The 23801-nt window shown below is 34.9% G+C and overlaps 1 protein-coding gene across 4 annotated transcripts in view; it reads right to left on the reverse strand.

Moving 5' to 3' along the window:
* LOC143258612 (acetyl-CoA acetyltransferase A, mitochondrial-like) overlaps nucleotides 1-23166 on the reverse strand; it is a 49708-nt gene extending 26542 nt beyond the window's left edge. Inside the window, exons 1-4 of one of the 4 annotated variants that reach the window (XM_076517823.1) lie at nucleotides 22799-23166; nucleotides 18680-18730; nucleotides 16896-17013; nucleotides 6065-6160 (exon numbers count right to left, since the gene is read on the reverse strand). In XM_076517823.1, the coding sequence (XP_076373938.1) occupies nucleotides 6065-6160; nucleotides 16896-17013; nucleotides 18680-18730; nucleotides 22799-22852 (319 nt within the window). In that variant the 5' untranslated portion in view covers nucleotides 22853-23166. Of the gene's footprint in view, nucleotides 1-6064; nucleotides 6161-16895; nucleotides 17014-18679; nucleotides 18731-20202; nucleotides 20311-22181; nucleotides 22269-22436; nucleotides 22537-22798 lie in introns of those variants that run through there. The other 3 variants (XM_076517825.1, XM_076517824.1, XM_076517822.1) reach the window with 3 other exon arrangements.
* Nucleotides 23167-23801: the final 635 nt, after the last annotated feature.

Here is a 23801-nt window from a genome sequence, read left to right on the forward strand (position 1 = left end):
TTGCTCTTTTACAAATGTTGGATGTACATAACAGCATACAGTCATTGTGAACATTGTCTGGTTCACCCAATAGCAGAACATTTAGATGTAGAGGCTGATTCTACACAAGATGCACTTTTTGAGGTTCTTAGCACAGTGAATCATTTGCCCAGAAACTCTGGTATGACATCTTTCTTTATGAAGCCTGAAACACTAGCACAGGTTTTGTGAAAAACCTTCTCTACGACAAAATTTGCTGAATAAAGTAGTTCCCCTTACTTCAAACAACAAAATCACAAAATAATATTCAGCATCTCAGCCTATAATTAAAATTTGGTTGGTTGGTTGATTGATTAAGTGTTTTATTGCACAAAGCAGCTAGGCTATCTGCGCCAAACGTTCAGTAAAAAGGTAAAAGTAAATTTAGTAAACTTCATAAAAGGAAATTAAGGTAAAACAAAACAAAGTTAAAAATAAATAAATAGCATAAAACCAATGTTTACATCTAGTCTACAATGCCAAGGGAAAAACTACAGTACTTCAAGTTGTAAAGGACTTTCTGTAGCGTGACTAATAATCAAAACTCACCAGAAAGATTAACAGGTAAGTACAAAAACCACCATTAGTCACCTGAAGTTGGCCTTTCCAGTCGTAGTTTTAATTTACTTAATGTTACAGTCTGTTTCTAATTTCAAATTGAACTAGGTGAACTGTGATTTTTAAAAGGAAGCCACATTAAAAAAGGTTTAATGAATAAATATAAAAAACTTAAATGGCATTAAAAATATTAATGGCCTTTTAAAAACTAAAAACACTACCAAGGTGGACAGTGTCACCATCAACAATAACACTGTTTAACGTTATGGACAAACCTCAAGATAGAACATGCTTAAAATGGTGCTGTCGTTGTGAATCATAATGATGACAAGAAAGTAAAATGTGGCTTACTGTGATCTGAGTGTTACACAAATTACACACTGGTCCATCAGTTCCAGATAAGAGAAAACAATGAGTTAAAAAACTGGGACCAATGCGTAGTGTAGTTAGAACAACTTCCTCTTATCAAACGTTAAGGGAACAAGACAGCCAAAGTCCAATATAGGGTTTTATTTGGAAAAGCTTGTTTTCTTGTTGCTCACTCCAAGTCGACTGCCAGCTGGCACGGAGTCGAGCCTTGACTACAGGATCATAGTCCAAGTATGAAATAGACACTGCAGTGATAGTGCCAGAGCAGATAGATTTAGCTGCCATGTCTGCAAACTTGTTCTCGAGAATACCAACATGGCCTGGTATCCAGAAAAACTGGATAGAAGTAGATGTTAATGAGAAATGGACCAGTCAGTTTTGAATATCAGCGAGAACAAGGTGTGAACCAACATGAAGTGATTCCAGAGCCAGTAGAGAACAAAGCAAGTCAGTATAAATAGTGCAGCTGGAGTACTGTTTAGCTTCAATATGATCCAGGGCAAGAGAAATGGAGTACAGTTCAGCAGTGAACACAGAAGCTGTAGAAGGGATTCTGTGTGCAACAACTGAACCACAACAACCCATGGCAGAGCCCATAGAATCACCTGATTTGGAACCATCCATATAAATTGGAATGGAAAGATTGTTCAAAAGATGTTCATGTAACTTATGAATCGTTTTCAAATGCTACAACCCTTTTTCTCCCAACCATTAAGGGCAAGAACAAAAGTAGGATCGGTGAGAACCATTGCAATTGATGCAACGAGGGTCTGTTTCACACTCATAGGCCTCATAGTCCTTGCCACTGCAACAACCACACGTCAAGGAACTACACATGATGTTTTCAAGTGACCAAACCGTAGACACTGGAAACATCTGAGAGGGTTTGGAATGTATGGCCGTACTCTGCAATTAAGATAACCTGCCTGGATGGTGGCAGGTGGACGTGGTGACGTAAATGTCAGAATGAGGACATTGGTTGGCACCATAATTCCATCTTTGTGAGTGGAGATACGCCTCACTGCAGAAATTCGTTGGGTGGAGAAACCAGTGAGAATCTCCAACTCTGGGATGTTCTTCAAATCCCTCTCAATAATAACTCCTTGTGATGAATTCAAAGTAGCATGAGGTGTAACCTCAACAGGTATATCCCCAATTGCCTTTGAACGCATGAGGAGTTCACTGTGTTGAGATGTGGATGTTTTCACCAATATGTCACCTGATCAAAGCTTTTTTATTGACTTTGGAGAGCCAGCAAGTCTCTCTAGTCCCTTCTGAATGAAAAAGGAAGATATTTTCCCTAAAGGTTTGTCTGAAAGAGAATGTATTACAAGAAAATGAGATACAGGTGTTACAGATGTTGAAAATTGCTGCTTAGAATCTTCAAGATGTAGTCATTTACCTATGGACTATTTGTTTATTATTTTATTTAAGTTTTTATTTGGAGGATCCATAATAAAAAAAAAATATTTCAGTACCCACTGATCCCACCCACCATGAACCCCTACAAAGGGACACACTACAATGTCAAACAAGGACAATGCAGCAATGTCAGGGTTTCGTGAGCATTATACCTAAACACCAGCATTAGATATAATGTCCACAACACCTGTTGAGAACATCCAACACTGGTACTTGGTTGACCCTAGCTCAAGTGGGCAAGCCAAATGACCCAAGGGGGGCCCACCTCAAGGCTGCTCGTCTACAGGAATACAAGGCCAAAGTGATATGTTAGGGTTGGACCCCTCAACCACCAGGAACCTCTCCTCCCTTTCACAGGTTGCCATGCACAGCAAACACGTGGGTGGATGTTTAGATCCCAGAGGAGGTAAACTGAAACAATAGAACCTATCCTGGGAGGTCCCTTCACCACGTACAGGAATCCACACCGAGGAAATAATTAAAAGTGTTATGTATGATCTAGTATTAATGATGTGATCCCATTATCAATTATCTATAGGCAGAATATGGTGTCATCTAATTTGTCAGCAACTAATTTGGTAGTTGAGCACTGGGAGCACTTTATTTCCAGTACTGCTTTGTCAAGACAGTCACACTCAACCATTCCATCTGGAGATTGATCATTTTCCATGGATTGAAGTATGATTATGAGACTGAAATATTCTTACTAGAAGTTTATATACTCCTGTCTGGCTCTGTCACAGTTAGCAGTCATTACAGTTTCCTTATGACCCAGTTCCATCTAAATATAAGCATAAACAACTGAGTTAATAGTTGGCATTACTTTATGCAGTGGAAGTTTCAAGTATGAGGGGCAGAATTTTTTGTGTTCTGAAATAATTATGTGATTATTTTTAATGTGTAATAAAGTTATGAACATGTAGTATTTAACAGTTTTATAGAGAAACTGCATTTGACATTACACTTACAGATTTTGAAGTAACAACTTTACAGTGTATGTTAGTAGAGAAAACAGGAAAATCTATTTTGAACAAATTATCCCCCAAGATCATGCAACGTAGATAGTTAAAAATTGCTAAATTAATGAATGCATTTTCATTACGTTACCTGGTTGCTTCCCTTGAAAATGTGTGTGAATGGAGGTAGCAGATCTTTTAAATAAGGGACACAGATGATTAGTTTGGGTTTGTTTTTGCTGTTATACTGAAGTTGGATGCTGTCATTATTTTGCTCTCTGACTGAACACTACCCTGCTCTTTGCTTATAGTAATGTCTCTCTTTCATTGACATGGCATAGTAATATGCAATGTTTCAGATATTATTTTATAATCAACCACGTGTATGTTAATACACTGCAATTATAAAAACATAATATTTCAGTGAAAATTAAATATTCTTTCACATGCATACGAGCCCAGATAGCCCTTGTGTAGCTTTGCACAAAATTCAAAACAAACCAAAGAAAACAAACATGCATATGTTGTAAGCTTAAAATATATGTAAAAAAACTGCTCACTTGTGAAAATTAATTTACTGAACAACTCTTGCTCCTTAAAAGTAATTTTTGAATGTCCCATTCCAATATAACACTTAAGTAGACACTGGTTAGAGATAGGAGCATATTATGCTAAAATGTCTGAGGTACATGTCTATCTGCATGTCCATGAAGTACTAAAGGAAATGCATTTTTTTTTCTCTGGTTCTTCAACTTCACTTTCATGTGGCTTAGTGTATAGACCCTGACACTCTTCACCTGTCAGTGGTGAAACAGTTGTCTTCAGTAAGTATCACTTATGCTGATTTCTGGTAAAGTTCATTCTGGTACCTTCAGCATAATCTGCCTTTTTGAGAGATCTTAGGCTTGGTTCATTCCATCAGTACAAAACTGTCCAGCTTTCATTCACACCACAACTTCAACTGCAAATACTACAGCTCATACTTGTAACCATACCTCTCCTTGGCCACTCATGCTACAAGCATAACTTCATCCTCCTTGATTCCTACCCATGAATATGCTGAAGTTCAGTGAGTGGTTTACCTGTAATAGTTACAGATGATATGAATGATTGATACACTGCTTGGATGTTTTCTAAACTGATATTTTACTCATTGCAATTAGACATGACTTACAGTGTACAATGCATAAACATGTATGAATATACACAAATGTTATTAAATCTAGGCCAATCACAAAGAAATATGTATTTATTTTAGTCTACAGTGCATAGTTTATGGCCTACATACTTTCACACACAGAAATATGACAATGGTTATCATTTACTCTTGCAGTGATACAGTACATTTTCTTGGATTTTAAATGTTGCATCATTGGATCATTCATTCACTCAGTTAGAAAATACTTGAAGCTGTCCATGCTTGTAAGTCTTCATGAAGTGTCCTGCTTAGGGTGATGGATTTTTTAATGAGGAAAACATGAATGTCACTAAACTCCAAAATTGACAGGATCATAAACAATACTTGAGGCATTGTATAGAGATCAAATGCACCCAAAAAAGCCAGTCTCTGGTTAGAGATCTCAAATTACTGTTCTGCGAGATGTCTAGTACAATTAGTGACAAAAATGTTATCTTTGGCAACGTGCATCTCACCACAACAGTGTATAACATGTAATGACAAATGCAAGCAATGAGATGTTTGACCTGCAAAATGGCAAGCACAACTGCACAGGTCATATGACTGCACACTCTCTAGTGGGACTGTAAGTTTTAAGCAAACAGTCTCAAATACAACTAAATATTATTAATCTGCAAGTAAACTTTCTACTTCATATGGTTTATTGGCTTTCAAAATATAGGATAAATTCTGATCAACTGAAAACAAATTTCCTATTATTAGTGGCTTTGTTTTACAGCACATAATAATTCTTGATGATGAGAAATCCACTTGAAATAAAAATGAATCTCAGAACAGCTGGTATTGGTATTAACACTTCTATTAATAAAGCAGAGAACAACATTTTGACCTTCCTAGGTCATCTTCAGGTCAACAATAACGCCTTCACACTTACTGAGACTTGCATCTTAAGAATAAAACAGAAATAATCTATTCTACTTTGATGTGAGAGAATATTCAATTTTCTGATTATCTAATTTTTGTCCTCACTATCATATTGTTAGATAGAATGTGTTGATTCTATTTATTATTATAAAATATTCTTGGAAAGTTTCAAATAGCCCTCCCTCCAATAAATCGTTTTTTGTATTTTTTGATGCAACCAAGGATCACACCAAATAGTAATAATATTTTTTCCAAGATATGTTATGGTAACTAAAGATCCCAAAGTAAATATAAATAATACTAAAATATATATAAAACTACTTTCACAGAAACCACAAAGTACAATAATAATAGTTTGATAGGTAACTACAGACTGTGTAAAAACTAAATTAGCTTCATATGTCTTATTAACTAGTGAAAGCCTTTATATAAAAAAGATGTTTCTTTCATGGTATTTTTCTCAAAAGGCATAAAAATTAGAATCCTCAACAGAAATGTCCAGGTGAGTAATAATTCATAATAAAGTCAAACTTTTACTGTTCAAAACCATTTTCCTGTATTAAATACAATAAACAAAATACCCTCCTCCATCAAAGCAAGAGTCACAACCTATCAACACAGAAGAGTCATTGAGATCTTATTTTTTAGTTTCATCATATAACTATCTCATACAAGTTACCTGCTCCTAGTGCTGCTTGTCTGGCTGGATTCTGGCCAACACCAGCTTGATACACATTTCCCATGTAAGTTTCTTGAATAGCATCTTTTGGAATACCTGAAGGGTGAATGATTAAAATGAATCTCAAAAATTTTGAATATTGTAATGAGAAATTACAGGAGGTTGAAACTGATTTATATTTAAACAGTTTTGAAAGACAGTTAGAAAAAAGATAAATTACAAGTTTTTCAATTATAAGATAAGCTATTTACAGATTAAAATAAATATTGCAATTTTAATAATGCCAGGCTTAACTCTTTCAATAACAGGTTCAGTCAACTTGCCTGACTATGACCTTTTTGTATTCGTTTAAAGTCTTTATAGATTTAGCACTCCTAACTTGCAATATAGTATGTATATCTTTACAAAATTAGGCAATCTTTCAGTTAACATTACAAGTTAAATATCCTTCACATATAAAAAAAATTATATTTTTAGTGAAGTATTTTTAATAAACTAAAGATTTGCCCACAAGCATATTGAGGATTTGTTTTAAATAGTCTGTGTGCAAAGTGATTTTCATGTTAAAGTTAAAAATACTTTTCTTCACATTGAAGATCTCAAATTTCCTTTGTATAATCCCTAAAATCTCCTAAATACATTTTCACTACTCTATTTGTATACACGATTAGTAAATTTAACTGTCCTTGTAACTACCAATAAACATCAAAACAAATTTGAATTACCCATTTTGCTTTCTATAATTACTTGAAATTGTAACATGAACTTCAATTCTTATATCCTAAGTTGCTTTAAGCTCATAACAGTATATACTCAGTGGCTGCTTTGTAATGTACATCTGCTCTTTAATGCAAATAGCCAAACAGCAAACCATGTGGCTGCAACTCAATATATAAAGCATGCAGACACAGTTAAGAGGTTCAGTTGTTGTTCAATCAAATGTTAGAATGGGGAAGATGCATGATCTAAGAGACGACCATGGAATGATTGTTGGTGCCAGATGTGGTGGTTCCAGCATCTCAGAAACTTCTGACTACCTGGGATTTTCATGCACTACAGTGACTAGTGTTTACAAAGAATAGTGCAAAAGACAAAACAATATCCAGTGAGTGGCAGTTCTGTGGACAAAAACACCTAGTTAATGAGACATGTCAGAGGAGAATGGCCAGACTTCTTCAGGCTGACAGGAAGGCCACAAATACTCAAATAGCCACTATTTATAACAGTGATGTGCAGAAGGGTAGCTGTGAATGCATAATGTGTCAAATCTCGAAGAGGTTGGGCTACAGAAGCAGCAGATCATGACAGGTTCCACTCCTGTCAGCTAGGAACAGGAAGATGAAGCTCTAGTGGGCACAAGATCACCAAAACTGGATAACTGAAGACTGGAAAAATATTGCCTCGTCTAAAGAACCTCAATTTCTACTGTGACATGCAAATGTTAGGGTCAGAATTTGGCATAAACAGCATGAATCCATCCTGCCTTGTGTCAATGGTACAGTTTGGTGGTGGTGGTATAATGATGTGGGGAATATTTCTTGGCATACATTAGGTCCCTTAATACCAACTAAGCATCATTTGAATATCACAGGGTACTTGAGGATTGTTGTTGACCATGTGTATCCCTTTATGGCCACAGTCTACCTGTTTTCCAATGGCTACTTCCAGCAAGATAATGCACACAGCACACATCATCTCGAGCTGGTTCCATGAACATGACAATGACTTCAGAGTACTCCAATGGCCTGCACACTCCACAAATCTCAATCTACTAGAGCACTTTTGGGAAGAGGTGGAATGGGAGGTTCACAGCATGAATGTGTGGCCAACAAATCTGTAGAAACTGTGTGATGATATTAAATCAGCATGGACCAAATTCCATAAAACGTTTCCAGCACTTTGTTGAACCCATGCCGTGAAGAATTCAGGCTGTTTCGGAGGCACAAGGGGGTCGTACCTGGTACTAGATAGGTAGAACTAACAAAGTGGCCACTTTGTGTATATCTATTTATAATTAAATTTCATTGTTTTATTACCTTTTGAATCATGAAACTACTATTCTTGCCATTATAAATTGTGAATCACTAGGAAAGTATGGACTTCACAATTATGTAACCCAAAAGCTCCTAGCACATGCATCTTGTGGAATGTTTATTATATCATTATTTATTTTACCTAATATAATCTTGACTAACCTAAAGGGATTTCTATTTTTAAATTTAATTACTTTTATAAAAAGAAATAATGAATAAACATGAAAACCATAAATAAAGTACTTATCCAAATCTTTTTTTCTTGCTGTTCATTGTCATTGAAACTTTACTTTATTAATACTAATGTACTAAATAATTTTTATTCAATTAAATAATGCACACCAATGAACATAAACTAATAACATGCAAAAAGTAGACAATTTCCCCTAACTCTCACTATTTTTCTGGCTTCCTAATTACATTACAAAAACCATTGGAAAATTATCCAAGCTAGTTGTTACCTTTTCCACGGGAACAAAACTTCTACTAACAGTGAAATTGATAGTTCTCCATTCAGAAAACAACATTATACAATATGTCATTTGATAGATTAAACCTTTGGTTTTCTAATGGTTATAGATAATATAGAATTAAATGTAAATATTAACAAGTCCTGGAAGAGAGGATGTGACAGGTAGTTATGGCAGGAGAAGACTGACTTTCTACTCAATCGCTCTGGAACCAAACAAAATTGAAGGCTATAAAATTTATGCCTTGTCAGAACAAGGCATAATTTATATTTAATTTCATACTTATTGGAAGGGTAGTGGGTAAGATAGAAAAGAGAACATGCCTAGATTTATACACCAATAAAATAAGAGTTATTAGTTAAGATTTTATGCTATACTAATTTGTATAACATAAGCAAAAAGTAGATTAATAAAATTTGAATGTAAGTCATTAAATCCACAAGCTTTTTATCTCCCCTCTATTGGAATTAACTAATTGCAATACATCTCTCATTCAAATAATCATGCATTAACCTTCCAATTCTACTAAACTATCACTTCAAGTTTTAGCAGAAGATGAAAGCACTGGTTTTCAGTGGGTTGGAAGGGTGAGAAGTGTGAGAGGAGGTAAGTACCAACTGGAAATATATTTTCAGTACAGGAAAATTATAGCTTCCAATAATTACTCACTTCCTTTCACATAAATACCTCTTCACATAGAGGAGCACCCAACAGCAATCTCAGGGAACATCCCATCTCTGCAGTGTGCATTATGTGGCCAGGGAAATAATATTCAAGTCAACATGGTCTTACAGCATGGATATGATTTGTTAAAATATATTTGGTCAGGCACCACTTGCCACAGAGCAGGATCAAAACAATGAGCAATAATAAAAGGGAAGAGAACCCCTGAAAAGGATAAATAATGAAAAATAACTTACCTAGTCAGTCTCACTGAATTCTAAAGAATGCCTACAAGTGGAAGATGACAACACAAAGAGGTAGAAAACCATGATCTGATGCAAATAGTGAGAGACAGACATATCATGAGTAGTCCACATGACTGACTGAAGAAGAACCTCCAAGGGACAACAAAGATAAAAAACAAATGAAAAAGTAGGTGTTGAATTGGACAAAAGACACCTGGAATAAAGTACAAAAGAAGATAATAAAGAGAAATAAGCCAACTGAGTTAAGAGCCAAATCCAACTGGTGAAGATAAAGGAGAAAGATTATCAACAGAGGGCATTTACCAAAAAAGGAAAAAGAATGGACACCAGATTAGAACAAGGGTAAAGGTGTCAAATGGGAGGTTTGTTTTGTTTGTTTTTGAATTTTGCACAAAGCTACTCGAGAGCTATCTGTGCTAGCCGTCCCTAATTTTGCAGTGTAAGACTAGAGGGAAGGCAGCTAGTCATCACCATCCACTGCCAACTCTTGGGCTACTCTTTTACCAACGAATAGTGGGATTGACCGTCACATTATGACACCCACACAGCTGAAAGGGCGAGCATGTTTGGCATGACAGGGATGCGAACCCGTGACCCTCGGATTACGTGTCGCACGCCTTAATGCGCTTGGCCATTCCGGGCCTATCAAATGGAAGGAAGGGAAATCAACTGAATAGAGGAGTTATCTTCATGAGCTGCCAATGATTTAGGGAGAAAAACAGTCTGGAGAAGAGAGAACACATGTAGAAGGATAAAGAGTATAAGGAAAATCAGTAGTGAATAAACACACTACCAATGTCTGTAGGCAAACAGAAGAAGAGACATCAACAGGTAAAGTGTAGGAGAGGTACATATTTGTGGAATCAACAAAAACAAAGTGTGGGGCAGGAAACATGAAAACAGAGAGATTAACAATAGGTACTACCCTGCTAATAAAGATAAGCAATTAGTGCATAAAAGTTGAAAATAAATCAAAACATGATGTACAGAGAGAAGTTCCAGGATGTTGACATGATGAGACCTCTCAGCTGCAGATCAAAACACCAGATCTTTACAAATGTTAACTAGGGTAGGAGGAAAGGTAATAAGAGCTAATAATGGATACTTTGCAAGATACCACTAGTTATAAGAACCTATGAAAGAGATCACAAATAAGCCTGACCTAAGGAAACAAGGGCTACTATAAAAATGAGGTAGATCAAAAATCAGATTAAGGTGGGACAAACCAAGTATGGGCAAGTATGGGCCACCAATCTATTATTTGTCATGAGGACAACAAACAGCCTGGAGAAAGATGATGAACAGGAAAAATGGTTTGAGACAAAAAATATTGTACTACTTTAGATAGATGCTAGTCATGGGAAGGAAAAAAGGTACCCGAGATAAAGGAAGCAGGGAAAATAGTAGAACATGTCCTTCTGATAAACCCAAAGAACACATGGATCTTTAGTGAAATATGCCAAAGGGTAACAAAATAATACAGTCAAACTCTCACTTGACCAGAGCTCACTAGTTAATCTCCAGTACTGTTGGTAACATGCCTATCTACATTTAACAAAATGACAAGATGAGAAACTCCCATGAGGAGGCAGGGAAGGGTAGATAATGACCAGGACAGGAAAGGAATAGAGGCTTCTTGTGGCTCCAACTGCAATAAACATGCAACCAAAGATTAAAAGATAGAGTGTTGATAAAAGATTACCCACATGATTTCAAAGTCTCAATACATTGAAAACATATTGTTAAAGCAAAAATGGCCCATGCAAATCTCAAAAAGAGACAGCAAATGAAGTTAGGATGAGGTCACATTGCAACCAACATGATCTTAACAACAGCAAAATAAAGTGTGTAAAATGATAGCCTAAGATGACAAAAGAGCCAACATGGAGATAATAAGGAATAAAAAAAAATGGGTCATTGGACAAAACATCACATATCACATTATTTCTGAAATAATGTCAGAAAAGGCTATATTAGGCCTAGCTAATTCTGCAGGTGTACAGAAAGACAGCTAAATCTGTTGGTGTAAAAAGGCTATCAAATCTTCATTGGCTCAAACAGGTTCAGTTTGTTCAGGAAGATTAGTAGGGCAAGTGCAGGAGAAAAAGATTAACCCATCTATATAATGGTCAATCTCACTGCAGATAATAATAGTGAAATCCATTGAAGGATCTTCCCCATCTACAGCTTATGAAATTAGTACCAGAGGTATAACACCAGAAGTGGGAACACAAACCTTAAAATTCATAGTAGAAATACATAAGTAAAACAAATGTGTTTGATGTAAAATATGCAAGTATGAGGAAGAAAAAAAAAGACTGGGGAAGTATGTTAAATTAAAAGATTTCTTCAATGTAAAGCAAAAACAAGTAAGAAAATAATCCTGCTTCAGAAATTAAACCATTAAAATATTGAAAACGATTCCCATCGAGAACACCAAAAAAATGTAATTGGTTGGTTCATTGTTTGACATTTATTGGCACAAAGCAACTGGGCTATCTGTGCCAAACAACTTATATAAACAAAAGAGAAAAATTAAAATCCCTGTAAAATGTGAAAAGTAATCAAGATAAAACAATGGCCTAAATTTGGATAAAAAACTTATAGAATTAAAAGGGTCAATGGCCCTTAAAAACAAAAAAACATAAGTGGACAGTATCACCATCGCCAATGACATTGTCCAGCACCAGGGGTAAGCCCACAGTAAAAAACTAATCTAAAATAGTGCCATGGTTCAGAGTTGTAACAATGCCACGAAGTAAAACTTGAGCTATTGTGACTCATGTGTCACAAAGGCCATGCAATGGTCAAAGATAAAAGAAAACAATGAATAAAAAAACTGTGACCAATGCATAGCCTTGCCAGGACAATTTCCTCCTTCTGATCTTTATGGTAATAAGATGGTTAAAGAGCACCAGAGGATTTAATCTGGAAAAGCTTGTTATCATGTTGCTCACTCATGGTCAACTGCCAACTGGCATGGGGTCCAAGCCTTAACTACAGGATGTAGTCCATGTATAGAACAGGTACAGCAGTGATAACACCAGAGCAGACAGACTTAGCTGCAGTGTCAGTGAGCTCATTCCTACAAATACTGAGGTGGCCTGATATCTTGAAAAACTGGATAGAACTTGTATGTGCCTCCTTATAACAAAGCCACATCAGGCTATCTGCTGAATCCACCAAGAGGAATCAAACCCCTGATTTTAGCATCGTAAATCTGTAGACATGCTGCTATACTAGCAGGGGGTCCAACTCAATAGAAATGAAAGATAGAGAGAGATGGGCCAGTTGATTTTGAATATTACTCACAACAGGGTGAGAACTAAACTGAAGTGATTCTATGGCTAGTAGAGAGCTAAGAAAATTGATATAAACAGTACACCTGATGTACTGCATAGTTCCTACATGATTAGGGCAAGAGAAATCACATAAAATTCAGCATTGAATACAGAAATTGTAGATGGTATCCTGTGTGCAGTCACTGAACCACAAAAAAACCATGGCAGAGCCCACAGAGTCACCTGATTTTGAACTATCTACATATATAAGAATGGAAGGATGGTTTGAAAGATGCTCTGCAAATAGAAGGCAATACTACCAATCGGGAATATCCACCTTCCTCAGATGACTCAAAGAAAGGTCATATTTGGGAATGGTATTAAGACATGGTGGGATGGGCTGACCAGTGGAGACAGCAATGTCACCCAAGGACAGACCCAATTTATCCAGCTTTGGCTAGATATGAAGGCCAAAAGGAAAAGCATGGACCACCATGGGTAAGAAATGAAGCTTTGAAATATATAGTAAAGAAAGTTGCTAATGGCAGAAATGTAAAGGAGATTTGTGAAAGTTAATGCACAAACTCTGGACTGGAGAAGAGTGGAAAGTCTCCATGCAGAGCCATAGTCCCAGATGATGAATGGGGTCCAACACCTTCAAGGCCAAACTCCTGGCAGAACCACAGACCACAGGCCCATAGTCCAGTTTGGATCTAATGAAGGCACAATAGATCTTTAGCACAGAACATCAATCTGCTTCACAAAAGGTGGAAGAGAGAATGTGGAGGATGTTTATTGCCCTTGTATAATTGATGCATAGCTGTTTCATATGTGGGAAGAAGGTTAGCTTATAGTCAAAGATAAGCCAAAAGAACTTTGCCTTATGGACCATGGGAAGAAAAACTACACTGGGATGAAGCACACGAGCAGGGTGAATACCAAGTAGGCAGCAAAAGTGCATGCAAATGGTTTTATAGAAAGGAAAGGTAAAACTGTTTGCTGTGTTCAACTTTAATAAACAATTGAAAGCAGTGTAAAACTGCTGCTCAATGAACTTCATGTTTGATGAATGACACTAAAAAGTGATGCTCAAGACTCATCCCTGAGGGAATCCAGGTTCCTGTGGGAAAGAACAGGAAAGTAACGAGCACACACGAACTTGTAAAGGGGGTGATTACAGTCACAGAGATGATCAGCCCAAAAGGAAAGAGGCAATCACTCTGCCTGAGTCTTGATGGCTAAGAAGGTAGGAGATGAAACAGATGTGCTAGATGCATGAGGAAAGCTTTTGCCGAGAGTAGCAGCAATGCTTAAAGCATCAACAACTTCCTGGCCATCTGAAATCAAGATCAAAACAAGGAGGGATGTATACTACCAACTGACCATCCTAATCTTGTCCCATGTGATTTTGGCACTGGTGGTAGAAGAGATGCTGGTTGTGAACTTAGTCCAAGATTCTTTCTGGCTTTGACATTTTACCTGCTTAAAAGTGATGCTGTCTGAAAGTTTGGGATACTTATGAAAGGTATCTGAGGCCTGCTTTTGAGTTTTTGTGCCAGGTGGCAGGAAGAATTCTACCATGGCCAAGGATAAGGTGGAAAACATGCTGATGTTTTGGGAATAAACTGAGCAGCTGCCTCAATAATATGATCAGTCACTGATGCCACTCAGTTGTTTACCAATGGCTTACAGATGATGGTAGGATCAATTCTTGGGAGAACAGCAAAAGAGGGCCAATTGGCCTGGTCCAGTTTCCACCAAGGCTCATGGGTCAGGTGACAAATGATAGGAAAATGATCACTGCCCCATGGGTCACTGTCAACCCATCAAGAGAAGTGAGAGAAAAGTTAATGGGATTGATAGAGAGATCAATAGCAGTAAAAACTGACTAGGTGCATGAAAATAAGTATAAAACAATGCTGAAGAAAGAAAGGTTGTGATCTGAGAGCATTCACTCTATGGAACAACCCCTCTCATCAATATTAGCACCACCCCAGGGAGGATTGTCCATGAAAGTTCTCTAGAATTAAAAACGAAGATGCCAACTGTTCAGTGAAAGCATCAAGATCTGATTGATCACTAGAGACAAGACAAACAGTGATGGTACAACCCAAAGAAAACACTGATGGCTCCAAGGTGTATAAAATAGTAAAAATAGGGCAGGCACATGCTTGTCAACCAGCAGAGCCACCCCTTTATGCACTTGTCCATCACACAAACCTGTCATTCCAGTATGAAGAAAACTGCTGAAAGGTGACTGTATCAGCAGGTTTCAAAAATGTTTCCAAAATTAGAAGGAGATCTATAGACCTCCCTGGATCCTACCCTGGGTAGGTAGAGTGGGCAGGTCTCTGTTGGTAGACAAAGATCCCAGCAACTGAAGGCATGAAAGAATAATTTTTCTGCATTTCGGGGGCCAAAGAAGAAAAAAGACCTGAGAAAATGCCAGACTTCAGAGCTAAAGGGAAGTGGACCCAAGGAGCCACTGAAAGGAGTGGTGAGAACAGAGATGAAAGTAGATGTAGACTTGTCAACTTTTTAAACCATGGAGGGCAAAAAGACTCCTCAATGGTTGGAGAATATCTCTGTTAGCAACATGAAAAAATCTGCTTGCACTCTCACTGTAGAAGTGAAATGCAGTGCAACAGCATACGTCCTAGATGGAGTAGGAAACAGCGATTTCTGAGCCTCAAGATAAAAAATATTGTTCACTGTTTCCAAATGTTAGACCTCTTTCTCCTCCACCCACTTAGAGCAAAACAAAAAATAAGAGGGTGGGGAACTACTACAGTTATCACAGCGAGGTTCCAGTCCACATTTGTTTTTGAATGACAGAACTGCTAACACTGGAAACATCATAGGTTTTGAAATATATGGACATATCTTATAGTTCAAGTAACCTGTTTTGATAGTGGCAGGTGGATGTGGCAATGTAAATGTCAATATAAGAACACTGACAGGCAGCATTATTCCATCCTTACGTAGAGAAATAGCACACCAGAGAAACACCTTGGCTGAAGAAAACAGTGAGAATTTCCAACTCAGAAATGTTCTTTAAATCCTTCTCAACAATAACTCCTCTTGAGGAATTCAAAGTTACATGATCTTTAAATTCATGAGGAGTTTGGTGTGTTGTGGTATGATATTTCCACCAAAATGTCTCAAGAGCACAACTTCCTTATTGACTTGTGGAGAGCAAGCAAGCCCCTCCAATCCCTTTTGAATGAAGAAAAAGGAGACATCTGCCCTATGGATTTCTTGGACAAGGAATGCATAGTGAGAAATCGAAGCACAGAATCTGACATAGTTGTCCATACGTGGTTGTTTTACAATGATCAGTTGGTTTTGTTTTCATGGATGTGAGCACCCATAATAAATAAACACATTTCAGTGCCCACTGACCTCACCTGCCATGGGTCCCCATAAGAGAATGCACTACAATGCCAAACAAGGAGACTGCAGCAACACTAGGGTTTTGTGAGCACTATACCCAAACACCAGCATCACACATAATGTCTACAACATCCATTGAGAATGTCCAACATTGGCACTTGGTTGACCCTAGCTCAAGTGGACCAGTCGATTGACCTTGAGGGAACTCACCCCAAAATTGCACATCTAGAGGAATTCAAGGCCAATGTGGCATGTTGGGTTGAATCCATCAACCACTAGGCCCCTTTCCTCTACTTCATGCATTGCCACATACAGCAAACATGTTGGTGGATGTTCAGATCCCAGAGAAGGTAAACTGAAAGTACAGAACCCTCACTGGGAGGTCCTCTCATCACGTATAGGAATCCAACTCAAGGGGCACCAAGAGAAAAAAGTCTGAAAATGAGTACGACGAAACAAGAAGTGACAGTTTAATAGAATTGAATACGGAAAGTCACATGCACCCTGAAAGGATGTTGCACTCTTGTTGGTGGAGGGTTTATGATTCGCATCAAAGATGCATAGCAATCAGTCAAATCCAATGAGATAAAAGGCTTGTTGCATGCATAAAAATGTTTTTGTATATATAGAGAATAGCAACAAATAAAATGTATAACTCTAAAATAACAAATTATGTAACTGAAAATAAATAAATAAATAAGAAAGTATGAATGTGAGAAAAATACCTGCTCTCTCCAGGGCTGCTTGAATTGCAATTGCTCCTAATCTAGGAGCAGTCAAAGATCCTAATGAACCTCTGAAGGCTCCCATAGGTGTACGAGCTGCAGAAACAACAAAAACTTCCTAGAAATAGAAAAACATGGTAAAATACAGTGCAACAGTAGACAAAAAGATCTTTACAAAAAAACCTATTTCATATACTGTTTGGAGATAAAATTAACCCCCACATGAACATATAGAATGTAGTCTAGTAGGAGTGCTGAAATTCAATCAAGATGTACATGAATGTAACAATAATTCCAAACTGCACATAATTAAACATTGAGAAGCCAATTTACAGCTGATTTCTGATACTATTAAGATCTCATAACATAAATGTCATTTTAAACAAAAATAAAAATATTTTTCACATTAAATTAGAAAAAAACATTTAAAAAAAGCAGAGATATGAAAATTTCATTCTGAGCAATGCTCAAGTAGTTCAGCTAATTTGACAATTTTCCCTTAGTTTTTGCAAATTATGATAGAGGATACAGTAAAATAGATAAATATTCAAAAAACAAAACCTCTGAGTGTTTCTAAGAATAACTGGTAGAATAACCAAATTTTATCTAACAGTCTTACATAGAAAGAAATGTATCTTAATCTGGTCCCACTTGAATCACACTTAAAATTTCTCACTGAAATTCTTCATTAATTTTTTTTAAAAAACTTCGTCACCTGTACATCATTTACTGTTTTTTAACCATGATTCAAGATATAAATTATTCATGCAGTTATCATGAATTACAATATCTATATGCAACATACATATCCACCAAGTATAGTTTCATTCAGCTAAACTGAGAAGGGACATTTTTAATAACATAACTGAAAGTAAACTATACAATTTAGAAACACAAAGGTTCCATTCTGAGAAACATTCAAACAGTAAATAAAAAAGAAAATGAGTGAGACTGGTAAACTGCATCTTATAATTAGTGTGAATAACTTTCATGAAACAAATAAATTTACACACACGTTCTTCAACGTCATTCTGAATAACATTATTTGTAGAAACTGGTTATATCAATCATGAAATAAAAATTAACACAATTATTTGGAATTACATCATTCTTTTTTAAAACTTCACAATGGTAACAAATTGTATTTTTGTGTAAAAACCATTTTCAAATTTGAACATAAAACTCTTGCTAACAAAAAATTATAAAAGTTAGGTTATTATATAAATAATCCATTATCCTTTCATATATACATTTTGCTGATGTAACACTAAAGATATTATACAGAAACTAAAGATACTTTTACTTATTGTATTGCTCATTATATGATTATTTAGGCAATAGAAGAATTGAATCAATTTTATTGAGCAGCAAATAACTAATAACAATATGTCAATTTCTATTTTATAAATTTTTATTCACTTTCTAAGCTACCATTACAAATATTGAAATCATCTGTTTCACTGTTCTACAACTAGAGAATGTTTTAATCACTGAGAACAAATTCCAACTCATATTAAAATAAGCAACTACAACCCTGAGGAACTCAGATTTATTATAATGATGATTTGATTTTTTAACAGAAGAAATACTGTCCACTGTTTTCTTAATTACATGAAGAGTAAGATCTATTTATGTTTAGAACATGAAGAAAGTTTTGAAAGAATGATTGTTGATTCAATAACAAAACTGAATTAATATACTAAACATTAAAATTTGTACAAGTCTTATATCAAAACGTAAGTATAGTTATGCACATGGTCTGATCAACCCAGATATAAACATACCTTTAAACCACCTCCAGATGCAAACATTCTGGTAAGAATTTTGTTTGTGCTCTGAAATATAGATTACAAATAGTTAAATTACATGTAAACATTTACGTTAAAAATTAAAAACTATGAAGTGCACTTGGATGTAAGAAAGTTATTACTTATGTAAAAAGTCATTTTTAGAGTACAACTATGAAAGATAGTTTGAATTATACATTTAGCAATGGCTGTATATCATCTGTGATATTGACTGAAATACCAATAAAGAAATTTGAAATTTATAATATATAGTTTCTTACAGAATACAAAGTCCAATTTGCAGTGTTTATGGCAATGCAATATTTATACATTAGACTAAGAACAAACCAGCCTATAGACAATATTTATACACCATTTCTTTTTCCTCATATACTATTTCAACTATAAGCATTATGTACTTTCCTCACAAATTCAAATGAGAAATACTGATTTGCAGTCTTAAGTCTTGTATGTTTTGGCCCTTATGTTTAGGATTGATAAACACATGTGATGCAAATGCTAAGCACTGTGAGTAAATGTATGCATAAGAGTAAACATATACTATATGTATTTGCTTATAGTCCTTTAAAATGATCTGTTTCAAGAGTAAATAAAACTAAAATTAAGGGAAATATTTTTATTTCTTACTTTTAAAGTTTATGTCATGTGTTGTAACTACAGAAAGAATAATTATTCTCACGATTCATGGTATGCACATATTTTACTGAAATCACCACACAACAAATGGCAGCAATGTTAAATGTCCCTTATGTGGTGTCATTTTTGTGTCTGCTGACTGACTGAAAAACAAATCATTATTATATAATAGTGCCACTTGTTAAAACAGATAACTAATTCAGATGATCTTCAGCCCATTTTTGGGAAGACGATTAATTCCACTTCCATATTTTATTACCATAGTGTAATGCATGAATTCTCTAGTTTTGCAAGTCAAATTTCAAAACGTTTTTTTCTTTTTTGGAAAAAAGGAAAGGTTTGAATCAAATGTACCACTGAAATAAAACTCAATGTCTTATGTTACTATTACATGCCTCTAACATTAGAAAAGACTACATACACAACTCTCATGTATCAATTGTACAATAACTTCATAAATAGCCATTGTTTTAATACTACCATGCTGACAATATACAAGACCATCTACATCATTGAAACAGAATTAACTAACTGACCATTCATATGAGATCAGCTTCTGGTCAATAAACTTCACAGACAGATATATTTTTATGCCAACTGAGTAATTTCAGACCAATACTACATATGATGAATTTTGATTATTAAACCCAAAGAGAATATGTCTTCAACACGATGGAATACAACTGATTTTTTAAACCTAAAGTACCGAAAGGAGATTATGTAATTTATAAAATTCTTACCCGAGTGCAACCAACAAACATTTACATACATTTTGAAATAAATATGAATAAAAAGTACAATGTTGATTAACATAACTGTGTATTTTTGTCTGCATCAATTAACAAACACATTATTCAACTTACAGTAATTTTGCTCAATATCAGTGGAATTATCCTCTGCATATCTTTTAAATGAAAATAAACCTGGATCAGAGAAACTGACACATCCTCTCCCATAATATACAGCTTAATCATTACATTTATTTTGCCCTATAAAGCCACTGTTCTATTGGCCCTACAAACAAATTATAATAAACTAAGACTAAAATATCATTGTAGCTTCATTATATTTCACAAACAAGTAAAAAAACATGGACGTAATGAAGTACGTTACCAACAATACCACTAATTCATTATAGAACAAGGTGCATATTTCCTAATGTTGGCATTTTTTTGCAATATAAAATGATTATTTTTTAAACAAATAAACATTAGCATCTGTGGTTTAGCTGTTAATGCACTTTCATGTAAGTTAGGAGCAATCAAATAATCTATAATCAACAGTATCTGAAGTGGAATATTCTATGTTAAAATAGATAATGGAAATGTTAGCAAACTTAATACAAAATGTAAAATTCCAAGTTAACCACAAAAGGAAGAACTGAAAAATGAGGTTGTTATATAAACTAAATAATATAGGTAAATTTAAGATAAAGTTATCAATTCAATCTAGAATTTGGAAAAGAAATGGCTAAAGTATATAACACAGTCAAATCAGTACCAATAACATTTGTTTTCTGCACAAGGGCTTGAAGCATCATGATTTAACGATTCTGTAAACAATCATAAGCATTTTATTGTAGCCACTTTAATGAAATATTTGTTAATAATATGCATGCTGTCAACATATAAAAAGTCATTTCTTGTTCCATAATGAATGTGAATTATATATATTTACTTTTTGACACACACATTAACAAAATACTGCATCAGAAAAATAGATACTAAAAAGGAGTGGTGAAGTTACAAAAACCTATAAAGGAAAAATAGTTATGGAGTAAACAATTACTATACCATTATGGAAATTAATGGTATAGCTTTATAGGGAGATCTTGGAGTGTATCTCCCTTGGAAATATTTTGTAATTTTTACTGGAAATATGCATTTTTCTGGCATCCAAGGCTGTTTTTGCACTTTTTGAATATTTTATACACATAAACTGGCAAATTAGAAGATTGCAAAACTACTTGAAACACCATTCATATTTATCTGTATCGTAGGAAACTAAAGTTAAGCTTTACGTGCCTTTTGTAGTCACGATAAGGAGTAATTTTATTACAAAACAGTAGCCTTTAGACCTTTCCAGCAATTTATATTATCCTTAAATTAAGGTGTGTAATTGTACATATCCATACTATATACACTAGACATACATGGTGTAGTGTTTTAGAAAGAATAATGAAATATAAGTAAGACATAATATAAAAGTTCTGAAGACTAGAATAAACTATGTATAGGATATGATCTGTGAATTAGAACCTAGCAATTGTAATTCAGAATTCAAAACTTAACAATCAGAATTTCAAAGTCTAAATCTGGCATCAGGGATTAAACAAAAATAAAACAACAACAACAGATAAACATAAGAGATTTTCTGTTCTAAAGATTAATGTTTTTACTAGATTTCATTACCAAAATGTATTTAAGTTATTTTTAAATAAAAAAATCTGGTTCCAGAATGATTCAACCTAACTCAAATAAACACTTATTACTACTGTGAAGAAAGCACTGTTAGTAACATTTTACTTGAGTTAACACTGTGGCAATTCTATTTGAAACATATGATATTTGCATTATAACAGTTTTAACCAAATGTTCATGGTAATAACATTGTTAAAACATTATGTGATTCTCCTAGGACAAAGTTACTACTATGAACATTTGGTTAAAACTATTGTAATATAAATATCATATGTTTCACACACAATTGCCACAGTCCATGTTTTACAAATTATTGCTGAAATGCTCAAAATTGTCAACTCTAATAAAGCATGGAGATATGCAACATTATTAACAATAACGTTAATAGTGATTTCATCAAAAATAGTTGCTATTTCAATTACCTATTCAATTACAGTTATTATGGCATAAAAAAACTTAAAGGTTGAATGCACTCTGCAACCATCTTGTGTCTAAATATACTGAGAGCCAAACACGCATTGGTAAATAAATTTTATTTCACATAATATTAGAATATACGCTATATACAGTTGATTCATTGTATTTTGGGATTGAAAATCTCCATTTGCATTTTATTTTTGAATATCCCAACTGCGAAGTTCTAATTTCAACACGTTGTTTTGGTTATGTAGTAATACCTATCCACATAATATTTGCACAATAATATCAGTAGCACTCAACAGCTGAAAAAGAATTGCTCCCTTAGTCCAAATAAACCATTAATTGGTAGAAAACTCTCAGGCAAATGAAAACACTGTCAAGTTAATTTTTGTTGTCTTTCAAGAATTGTGGCGCACACTGGAGGAAATTTTAAAAAATTTTGGTAACAGTTTAGAAAAAAAAACGACCTTTTTGAAGAAACCGCAAATTTTATATTTATTTGGAGCGTGAAGCCAAAAGGCCATTTTTTTCGTAATTGACAAGTTCAGTCTTAGACGTACCATTTATGTTTTAACTTTTAAATTATTCTAACCATAATACACAGAAAGAATAAACTTACTTTTGAAACAATGGGAAAAGGAAGAACCTTAAGTAAAAAAATAAATTGCAACATTTCAGCAACACTTTATTTTCAGGCTTAATTTCGACAAGTTCGAAGTACTTGACCCAGATCTACAAGTGAAGAAAGGGGCAAAGTCTAGTTGCTTTTTGTTTTTTTTTTCTTCTTTTTTGTTTTTCATTCTAGCCAATCTTGTGCTGTAAATAACAAAAGTATACAGAGCACATATTCACAGATCAGTTGAAAGATGCAAACAGGAATTAACCAAGAACAATCAGGCATATCCTCCCTCTTCCGATTCTTTTCGAGATTGCACGCCTTTATCTTGGGCCTGGCATGGCCAAGCGCGCAAGGCGTGCGACTCGTAATCCGACGGTCGCGGGTTCGCGCCCGCGTCGCGCTAAACATGCTCGCCCTCCCAGCCGTGGGGGTGTTATAATGTGCGATCAATCCCACTATTCGTTGGTAAAAGAGTAGCCCAAGAGTTGGCGGTGGGTGGTGATGACTAGCTGCCTTCCCTCTAGTCTTACACTGCTAAATTAGGGACGGCTAGCACAGATAGCCCTCGAGTAGCTTTGTGCGAAATTCAAAAAAACAAACAAACCTTTATCTTGGATAATATCAAATTTCACCTTCGAAACCCCAGAAACTCTTGCTCATACTTAAAATAATATATCGAATTACTATGGATAATTATATACATAATCATTATCATTATAATTTGCATAAATTACCAAGAACTGATATTCTCAAATATTTGCATATGAGAAATCACTATTCAAAATGTTTTTAAATAAACTATTGTTGAACACATTCACATGATATGATATTTACAATAATGCATGTACATGTCTAAAAAAATGTTCAAAAGCAAAATATTTACAAAATATAGAAATTCACGATTAAAATAGATAAAGTAAACAACAGAATATCAAATGTAAATAATTCCATGTTATAAAATATTATCTAGTGTTGTTTACATTTTCACTGGTGTTTTATTGTT

Source organism: Tachypleus tridentatus, chromosome 8 (assembly GCF_004210375.1).
Source record: "Tachypleus tridentatus isolate NWPU-2018 chromosome 8, ASM421037v1, whole genome shotgun sequence".
Classification (NCBI taxonomy): Eukaryota; Metazoa; Arthropoda; class Merostomata; order Xiphosura; family Limulidae; genus Tachypleus; species Tachypleus tridentatus.